This window comes from Cupressus sempervirens, chromosome 11 (assembly GCF_028749045.1).
Source record: "Cupressus sempervirens isolate cs-2001-9-10 chromosome 11, ASM2874904v1, whole genome shotgun sequence".
Lineage (NCBI taxonomy): Eukaryota > Viridiplantae > Streptophyta > Pinopsida > Cupressales > Cupressaceae > Cupressus > Cupressus sempervirens.
This window is the reverse complement of record NC_143128.1, coordinates 267,914,960-267,925,349: the sequence shown is the minus strand read 5'-3', so window position 1 is coordinate 267,925,349 and position 10,390 is coordinate 267,914,960. Positions and strand designations below refer to the sequence as shown.

At 33.7% G+C, this 10,390-nt stretch overlaps 1 protein-coding gene across 1 annotated transcript; it reads left to right on the top strand.

Annotated features, from left to right (window-relative positions):
• The first annotated feature begins 2,390 nt into the window (after positions 1 to 2,390).
• On the top strand, positions 2,391 to 7,367 carry LOC149529164 (BAG family molecular chaperone regulator 1-like). The gene is made up of 4 exons (XM_089811789.1): positions 2,391 to 2,957; positions 3,893 to 4,149; positions 4,633 to 4,779; positions 6,594 to 7,367. Exons 1-4 carry the CDS (start codon positions 2,726 to 2,728, stop codon positions 6,762 to 6,764), a joined length of 807 nt encoding a protein of 268 aa, XP_089667915.1. The 5' UTR covers positions 2,391 to 2,725; the 3' UTR covers positions 6,765 to 7,367.
• The last annotated feature ends 3,023 nt before the right edge of the window (positions 7,368 to 10,390 follow it).

The window sequence follows — 10,390 nt, the reverse complement described above, 5'->3', positions numbered from 1 at the left end:
TGACCTTCCAGGTTCCAGTATTGTTTTGGTTGTTTTTTCTGGTCACATCTGTTGGTCTCAGGTCCCTGTTTAACCTGGTTTAGTTGTTTTGCTGGTTTCAGGTTTCTTTTTAACCTGGTCGTGCTTAATGGTTTATCTTTCTCTTAGATGTAAAGGGTTTCGAGGCCCCTTCAAAACCTGCTTTTACCTTAATCTAAAACATAATATTTACTAAACTCTTTTAAATAGATTAATAAATTTTATTTATTTAAATCTAATTTATCAAATATGAAAAAAACTTCATAAAAAAATCTATTATGAAAATTAATAAGAAAAATACAAAAAATAAATATGAAAAATACCAATGTCTCTAAAAAATATCTATTGATTAAGTAAATTATAGAAACTTAAAAATAATATTTAAAGAAAAACTAAAATCTAAATCAATTTTAAAAATCAAAAGTCAAATAAATAGAGATCACGAATGAGCTAATGTGGAGATCACAAGTAATTATTTTAAAAATAAATAGGAAAAGAATAATAATAGTTAAAAGTGAAGATTTAATTATATGTGAACAAATTATATAATTAATAATTTTCAATTTATTTATCAAATATGAAAAAAATCATTTAATAAAATCTTGAAAAGAAAAACAATAATTAAAAGTGGAGATAACAATTAATAAATATAAAAACAAGAGTTAAAAATGGAGTTAGATAAAAAACTAACTTGTAAATAAATAATAGGAATGATTACAATTTTTTGCCTAACTGACAACTTTTTGTTAAAAAAATAATTTCTAGGCTAAAAAATTCAAATAAATCTTTTTTGATGTAGATAAAGATAGCATATCTATAACTAGAGTGCATAGTTCACACATATACACACATTTTTCATGGTATTGCCAACCTCTTTTGATTCAACAAAGATACTATACCTAGAAGTAGAATGTGACACATATATACAATACATAGCTGTCACTCCACCACTAATCTCTATTGACTTATAATTCTAAAATAAAATTATTCATATCTCTCTATATAAGTATAAGTAAAGCAAAACTATCATTAGAATTACAAATTATGATGATTATAAGTGACCAACAAATTCAAATATTCTTTCATATAATTTGTCTACACAAAATATTATCTAAAACCAATAAAACTTGCAATCAACAAATCCAAATATTATTTCATATAACTTGTCTACACAAAATGTAACCTAAAACCAAAGAATTACAAGATACTTTTGTTTTCATTAACAAAAATATAAAAATTCTATTAAATATATTTTACCATAGACATACCATACCTGTGACTAGAGTCTAAAATTTACACTTGTTTACACCTTTTCCGTGTCACTGCCAATCTCTTATGACTCAACAAAGATACAATGTCTACAACTAGAATGTACAATAGACATCTTTATACATATTTTTCATGCCACCACAAATCAACCTTGACATACAATTATAAAATAGAATTATTTAGATCCCAATAAAGTATAATACATCTAAAAAAAAGTCATAAAAAAACTATCATTAAAATTGCAAATTATGATGATGGGAAGTGACACCAAATTCAAAGCTAGGGAAAAACTGGAATAAATGTACATGGAGCTATAAAACAAAGGTTTCTTGTTTTTGGAACGCTGAAATATACCCATCAAATATATTAAAATCCCTATAAAATTCCTATAATACATATATAAATCTAATATAAATAAGATTAACAATAATTTGTAATAGCATCTTTATTTCCGAGAGAATATTAAAATTGTAATCTTGCACTCAAAAATTGCTTGCTTGACAGCTATCGGTGAACAATCCCGATTCCCCGATGATGGTCAAAACCAAAACCTTCCTACAAACACGAGAGTACTTGTATGCCTGTCGAAATGGCGGAATAAACGTGTACAGAACTACCTGACAAGGGGTTTAAGATCTAAGCAAAAAGTTTAAAAAACAAACTTGGATCCAACTGCAAGACAAGGGATTTCTTTAGAAAAACAAGACCTAAAAGTGAGGATTCATGATGTTTGCAATCGCATTACGATTTCCTGTCAATAACACATTGGAGTACCAGGTAAGGGTTCTCTGCCTAAAAACAGCGTATGGAATACTCCCGATTTCCAAGACAGGAAGACAACCCAGTTATAACTGGAAGATCTACCAGAGGAAATAGTAAAAAACGTGTAGTGCTTTGCGGTCCACTCCGTTTGTTGGATCCACCAACCACGTCATTAGAGCAATTGACTGGACACCAATTTTTGGTTGAATGAAATAAAAATATCTATAAGACAACCACAGGGGAACAGAAACGAAGGAACAGGCCGTAACAAGTCTGATGTGACTGCCAAGTGTCGGTGGGCAGTTTCCACAAGAAGTGGGTAGTAGTGAACTACCCAAAATGAGAGAATAAATGAGTGAACGGAGGAGGAATTTATCTCTCCCTGCTTTTGCTCTCCCGTAGCCCTGTTTCTCGATGCGGTTATTGATTTTTTAATTAGGAGAACCGAGACGAGTATTTAGCGTGGAAAATTAATCATTTGGAAGGGCACCCACATGAGCGAATTGGGAATTTGACAATGATTAATTGGTTGACTCGATCTGGAAGAAGAAGAACACGGGAGGATGAATAATTGGTTTATGATATAAATCAGCTTTGAGCTTTTTGGTTACCCAGATCGATTGGGGTTAAATAATCATTTTGAAGCATTATTGTTGTTGGTGTTGTTGTGGCTGTGATGATGAAGAGATCAGGATCTAAGAATCCCATGGGTGGTGGTATTACTGGTGGTAGTTCAGCTAAGAGGGATGCAGATTCAATAGAATGGGAGATGAGACCTGGTGGAATGCTGGTTCAAAAGCGAGATCCCAATGCTGATCCTGCATTGAAGCCTCCTCCCAATGTTAAATTGAGAGTAACCTACGGCTCTGCCCGGCTTGAAGTCTCCATCAACCTACAGACTACATTTGGTATGAATTTTGCCCTCTCCTCATTTCATTGTTTATCGTCCTGATCTGGTTCTCCTCAATGTTGCGTTTCACACCCGCCAATACAAATTCTTGTGTGTTAGCTGTTGCGCAAGGGGGGCATAGGTAAACTTTGAGTCGTCAATGGAATTGATCACAAACATAAATGTCGCACACACTCTAATGCACGCATGTTCATTTGTGCATTTTGGAAGCAAAGGATGGATTAACTTAGTGATATCAAATAGCAATATCTTACAGATCCGCATGGAGAAATGCTCAGATAGAAAATTATGTGGTTATTGTGACACGAAATGTAGGTGTAAAGATTGTGACCTCAGAAAACTGGAAGTCTCTTAGCACTTTTGTCAATTGTTCCAGCTCTTACACACATCAGAAATAAGTTTATGCATTTTCACAGCATCGAGCTCTGTAAAACATTCCAGTTTTTGAGGACGCTTGATTATAAAAGTAATGCTTTGAATGATTTATTATAGGTTGCAAATGTTCTGATATTGTATAGCAATGCTTATCTGTGAATGTGATTTGCTCAATACATTCCCCCAGCTAATTAGAAAACGAGGTTTGGACCCTTTGTGTACCTGTAACCACATATTATGGTGTTTCTGGTTAAATCAGATTCAGAATCTCAAAGTATAAGAAATTAAGATCTAACTATTAAAACCTGCTTCCATTGATTGATAAATAACTGTATATATGGTACAATGTGATTATGAGTTGGGACTTCATTTGATGGTTTCAAGGATCATCTTGATAATCATTGTTATGGCCTGTTCATTTATATCATATTGTCAAATCTGTTTGAGAGAAAGAAACAGAAAATCATCCCAACTTCCTAGCTTTTTCTAACTCGAACTAAATCTCTTTTGGGAAGTTTAAAAGAGGCCTTATTCTTTGCCCATTCTTCTTTTTCACAGGTGAGTTGAAGAAAATGCTTGCTGTAGAGACAGGATTGCAGCCTAATGAGCAGAGGCTTATATTCAAAGGAAAAGAAAGGGACAGTAGCGATTTCTTAGATATATCAGGGGTGAAAGAAAAGTCCAAAATTGTGCTCATTGAGGATCCTTCAAGTAGGGAAAGAAAGTACATAGAGATGAAAAGAAATGCCAAGATTGAGATGGCTTGCAAAGCAATTTCTGAAATTTGTGGAGAAGTGGATAAACTTTCAGAGCAGGTATGAGGATTTTAAGATCGTTTGACATAACTCTGCCCTCTCAAAAGTAACGGCATCAGTATACTTCTGCTTGTTTATAGAATTAATTTTCAATTTTAATGGAAAATTTGAGGAATGTTTTCCAAATTCGTTGTTAATTATTATAAAATCAGGAGATCACATTTGAAGGAAATAGACCCATTTTTGTGCAAGATGGCATTTAAAAACTGATTTTGCATGAGTATCAATTAGTGTAAATATAGTTATATTAATTATTGTTGGTCAAAGCCTTGATGCATCGGTTGATTGTCATATTCTGTGTTACATATACCTAGATTGCTGAGATTAAAATTTTAAATTCGTTTTCCTTAATCCCTCACAATTTCTTGTTTCATTTTCTTACTTATTTACGTGAATATACATGTACATGGTGTTTGCAGAGTAGTAAGTTCAAACAACCTATATTTAGTAACTTATGATACTTTTCATTGAGGAGATTTGCAGGTGTCTGTCCTCGAAGGATTAGTGAACAATGGGAAGAAAGTAGTAGAAAATGATATAACAGGACTTACCGAGCTCCTCATGAGACAACTGGTAAAGCTAGATGGAATTACAGCTGATGGGGATGCCAAAGTGCAAAGAAGACTACAGGTAATTTTTAGTGCAAATCTCATATTTTACTTGGTATTTCATATAGTGAGAAATAAAGTTCTCTACATTGTCATGGGTTGTGGAATCTGCTATCTCTAAGCCAAAGGGTACTCATGAGTATTAAGAAAATGCAAAGTCATTAATGTTGTTTGACAAAGTACCTGATGGGTATTTCGAGTTTGTACTCCTGAAGGTGAGCCAGCATTGCTGTTCTTTTAGGTCAATGCTTAGGTTAATAGAATTAGGTTTGGCATGATTCGTTACTTGAGATACTTATGGACTATTCAGATTCATATTTTGAAATGAGGTAACTATAAAAAGATGACACTATCTAGGCAGTTTGTCGAGAAGCATGCAAGCCATCTGCAAAGGAGTCGTCACTACCTTAAAGTTTAACTGTTTAAGTAATCATAGTTGAAACATATAGAAAGAAAAGGAGAATCAGCAATATTTGGAAACACACAGAGAAATCTTTGAGATCATTCTTTCATGGACAAAAGGGCATGGTAATTGATCATGAACACCCCCACCGCCACCCCCCACCCCCCACGAGTATTGTCATTAGCAGCCTAAGATTGTGCATTATTTTCTAATGTACACAATCTTCAGGAAAACTAATAGAAAACATGGTAAATTTTCCAAGCAAAGCGAAAGAGTGTAGATGGATCATCATGTTCCATGATCTTTTGCATCCTTGTACACTCTTTCATCCTGATGATGGATCATGGAGTATGATCCAAAACATTGATGGTTAAAAATTGGCACACAATCATTCCCAGAAGTGTCTCAACATTGTCATGGAATTCTGCTATCTCTAAGCTAAAGAATACTCATGAATGTTGTTGGAATAAGTACTGATGGTGTATGGAGTTTGTATTCCTGAACCTGAGCAAGTATTGCTGTTATTTTAGGTCAATGCTTAGGTTAATGAGATTATGTTGGCATGATTCGTTACTTTAGATACTTACGTACGGTTCAGATTCATATTCTGCAATGAGTTAACTATTAATAGATGACACTATTAGGCAGGTTATGGAAATCGGTTTTATAAAACATCTGTGAGCTTGCAGTTTGCTTTGCGTGAAAATTTTACCTTGTTCTCTATTAGTTTTTCTGAAGTTTGTGTACATTAGAAAATAATGTATAAGTTTAGGCTGCTAATGACAATATTCATAGGGGTTGTGAGATGATCAATTACCATGCCCTATTGTCCATGAAAGAATGGCCTCATACATTTCTATTTTGATAAGTAGGAGATATTTTCCACAGCAAGTCAAATTGTGATATTGCCATCAGGATTTAACTGTGTAGTTTTTGAGTCAAACTCATTGATTCATGATAGCAATATCACAATTTGACTTGTGTTTCCAAATATTGTTCATTGACCTTTTCTTTTTGTAAGTTTGCACCATGATTATTTAAACTATAAGGCAGTAACCACTCCTTTGCAGGTGGTTTGCATGCTTCTTCAGGCACTCAACCAGTTTTAATTTTTTACTTTCCTACCAAACTGGCAGCTCTTTGTTATAAGGAGTATATTTTGCTTCTTTGTGTTCCCTTTGAAATGCATAATGTCTTTTACATTTTCTTCCTCAGAAAAGCTTTAGAATACCTTATTTAGCGTAAAATGTTATTTTATTGCTTTAAAAGTCATTCATGCTTATGACAGTTTTTATTAATTGAGTTATTGATGCAAGTAGTGTAAATGGGTGAAATCTCTGTGAGAGTCTCCCTTTTGATTCATGTTGTAGGAAGTTTATTTTAAATTAATCATCTCTCAGAGTATTGTTTAAAATATGGGAGAATGTATGCAGGTTAGGAGAGTACAGAAGTGCATTGAGACTTTGGATGCTATGAAAGTTCGCAATTCAATGCCAAAATCACTGCTGGATCACCCTGTAGTGACAACAAAGTGGGAAACATTTGAGTCCGCACCTCCTAATTCGACATCATCTGCCACTCCAAAGTGGGAGCTCTTTGATTAAGCATGAGGAGAATATGCATTATACCTTAGCAACTGTATTCCATGTATTGGTATTTAGGGTTTCCCCTATATTCTTATTGTGAATTGTTTCTCGTGTCCATTCTGATTTGTATTCTCATGAAATAAACAAGAATAGCCTGCTGGCCTCCTAATAGTATGGAGATGGAGGTAAACATATTGTTTCTGGCAGCATATATCTTTGGTATTAGATTTGAAGCATCTCTCATAGGATCTGCAATATTTGCTACGATTTGGGCCAGCATTCAGACTTTGAGAAGACATAAGATTTGGGTGGAAACTGAGCATGTTAAGAGTGCACTTCCACATTGATTCTTGCATCATTGGTTTGAGTAAGCTGGCTCAGTGAGAGGGCTCAAAGGTGCCGTTGATATTCCCAGTCCTACCATTAGGAATGTTGCTTATTTTTACTTCATTAAAATCCAAAATGTGATCCGCCATGTAATTAGAAATATGATGTATGTCCGAGCTGAAATCTAATAGATTAGGGGACAATATTCAAACCTGATGGATTACAGGACATTAATAACTTGGATTGAATGTGGAGTGATGTATAAAACATGTGATTTTTTGGGATGCTGAAGAATTTCCTAGTACTGATTTCATGCGTCTACAATCTTGGAATTTGAGGTGAAATGATTATCTTATTGTTTATCACATTTTAGGTGCTAATAATTTGTTTTTCACTGTTGAAGAGTACAATACTTTTAACTGCATCCACTTAAGCTACAGGTGAACATCACTTGCAATATGATACTGTTTATGTGTAGCTAGTATAGCTTGTATTCAATAAGTCAAAGATGACAATAACAATCACAGAATGATAAAAAAGTTGGCCAAGGTTTCTATATAAGAAATTTTACAATTGCTATCCAAACGTAAACAGCATTAGTAGTTTTTCGATGAGTTGGAGGAAGAGGAAAGTTTTGTTCTGATGGGTTTAGTCCATGTTTGTACAATTGAAACCAGAATTTCCTTTATTTATCTAGAGATTACAGGTTCATAACATCTTTGAGTTCAAGTTTAGAGGATATCATAGATAAATTTTGTGTGTAACTGCTTTCTAGCATGAGTAATGGAGATTGAGGCCATGCAGCATAGATAGCTTATAGTGCTCTGCAAGCCAAAAATATTATGGATGTTAATGACAGTTGCATTTCTTCCTTGATCTGGAGTCTGTTTTATTACTTACTTTCCAAGATCAATTTTTTGATGAATGTTGAGCATGAATGCATTTAGGAGAACTGGATATATGCTACAAAGAACATTACCCATTTCTAACTCAACATCTATTATTTTGTCAACCCTCACATTCACATCCATTTTGGCTTGATTGCTCTGTAAGATTCCCTTCAACAATTTATCATATATATAGAATTTTACAGTCTTCGACTAAGCAGCCAATCCTTATTCTGGTTTGGATTGGGATTCAGTCTCGAGGATATGGCAATTTTTTTGGGCCAATCCTGAATCTGTGGGTATATATATATATATATATATATATATATATATATATATAGATATAGATATAGATAGATAGAGGGTTTTGAAAAAGGTATATATTTATGTATATTCATAGTTTCCATGCACATAACATGTCAATGCTTATTCATCATTAGTTCAGAGCTTCAAACTTTCAAACATATAATGATAATAATAAGTTAGAAGCGTGATTCTCAGAAAATGCTAAATCCAGAATTGTCAATATATGATTATATCATATGCCTACTTCACAAAGTCTCAAAATGGATCCTCCCTGATTTCTTTTGTACAGAAGTCCGGATTCTTGTGGATCCTACTGAATTTCTTGTGGATCCGGGTGAAGGGTCCACAGAGAATCTGTTCCATTTGGGAATCCTGCCCAGAGTCAAGAGGGATCTGGTATCCCAGGTCTTTGAATTAAAACTTTAAGCACCGCAAATTCAAAGCTGCAATTCTTGGGTGATCTTAAATTCTTGTGTCCTTGATGTCTAAAGTTGCCCCTGTACAGATTGTCCAAATTAACTTAATGAAGTAGTCCAGTGGCAACATTTTGGCTTACGGGATAACGTAACAGTCTTGAGCTGTCTTTTGTTATGTATGTATATATGAGTTGACTTTTGGTATGTATGTATATCTTGCAGTTGAGATGTCATCTCCAGTCCATTTCTGCTGGCTTTGTACTCAAAATAAAGGATGCAATACATGAGCATTAACAGACAGGTCTTCTTTCAGGTGCTGAAAAGTTGTTAAGACTCCATGTAATTGTGGAAGACAGAATTTTTTTCTGCAGATAGAAGAAGATTCCATTGCCCAACAGGATAAAGAGTTGTGCTTTCCAATACACGGAGTAATATATTTTCTGTAACTACTTTGGAATACATAGAATCTGCATAAGAATTGATAATAAGGTGTATGGTCTTTTTATTCCACTGCAAGGTCGTTTGGCAAGGTGTACAATCAGAGTTGAATCATTAAAGCTAAATTTCATTTTCTTGAAACAGTTTTTATGCAATAAAATCTTGTCCAATCATTAAGAGGGTTAAACTCAATTTACAGAGGTTGCATAGGAGTGGCTCAAACCGTTATAAACTTCAATGAATTTGATTTAAAGATATTTGATTTTAGGATGAAAGCCCTTGGGAACCTCCAAAGTCCTCCAATTAAATCGTAGAAACTTATTCAATATAAAAAAGGCTAAGCTAATACTGCCGACAATTAAAGGAGATATCTGCAGTGTTTTTTTCATTGGCTTACCTATGTTGGTTGTATTTAGAATAAAAATTGGAAGAATTCTGAAGAAAAGTAACACCAAGATACTGTTCGAAACAGTCAGAACGTGTTGCCTGTCTTGTTATATAACTTTTTAAAGCTTTGATTCAATATAAAAAACGATAGATTATTTTTACCCCCAGGAAACCAGGAAACTGATTCAAATCTTCCAAAGTTCCCAAGGACAGCAGATCAAATATTTCAAAGTCAATATGGATCCATTTCTAACACATGGGTATTAGATTGAGTTTTCACATGTTGTACCATACATTGGTGAAGCTGGTTGTTTCAACATTTTGCAAACATTAGTCAAAAAGGGATTTGCAGTCGGCTTTGGCAGAGCACACACTCAAAAGAGACCACTTATTTGCATGATAAAACCAACAATGTACAAATAACATTTTAAAAAAAGTACTTGCAGGAGGCTTTCGAGATCGGTGAACATATACACAACACAATAAAAGGTGAAGATCTAGGATTGGATTTTTCTTAGAGATAGCATGTTAAAAGGACACAACATCTGGAAGGATGCATCTTACGATATTAATGTATACACTTTTAGTAGGGAGAACAACTTCAATTTAGAATTTTTGTTTTATAGCTTAATGCTTGATGTCCATATTAACTTGTTTGGATTTTATTAGTTCATCAGGGTATATATTTAAGTTAATTAAATCAATACTTCATCATATTCTTCTCTTAAAAATATTTTTCTAAAATTTATAAATTTCATAAAATAGACACTTCTCACAGGATGGTATTTTGTAAAGGAAGAGCTTGTAAACAAGCTGAGGATTTGATTTGCCATGTGGACCAGGAATCCATCCATTTAAAATGATGTTAGGATCATGATATTTA

Excerpts from the sequence above, each read along its gene's own strand:
- LOC149529164 (XM_089811789.1), top strand. The coding sequence starts at position 2,726 with ATGATGAAGAGATCAGGATCTAAGAATCCCATGGGTGGTGGTATTACT. Across the intron at positions 4,150-4,632 it reads TGGATAAACTTTCAGAGCAG|GTGTCTGTCCTCGAAGGATT; the intron begins GTATGAGGATTT and ends GGAGATTTGCAG. Across the intron at positions 4,780-6,593 it reads AAGTGCAAAGAAGACTACAG|GTTAGGAGAGTACAGAAGTG; the intron begins GTAATTTTTAGT and ends GAATGTATGCAG.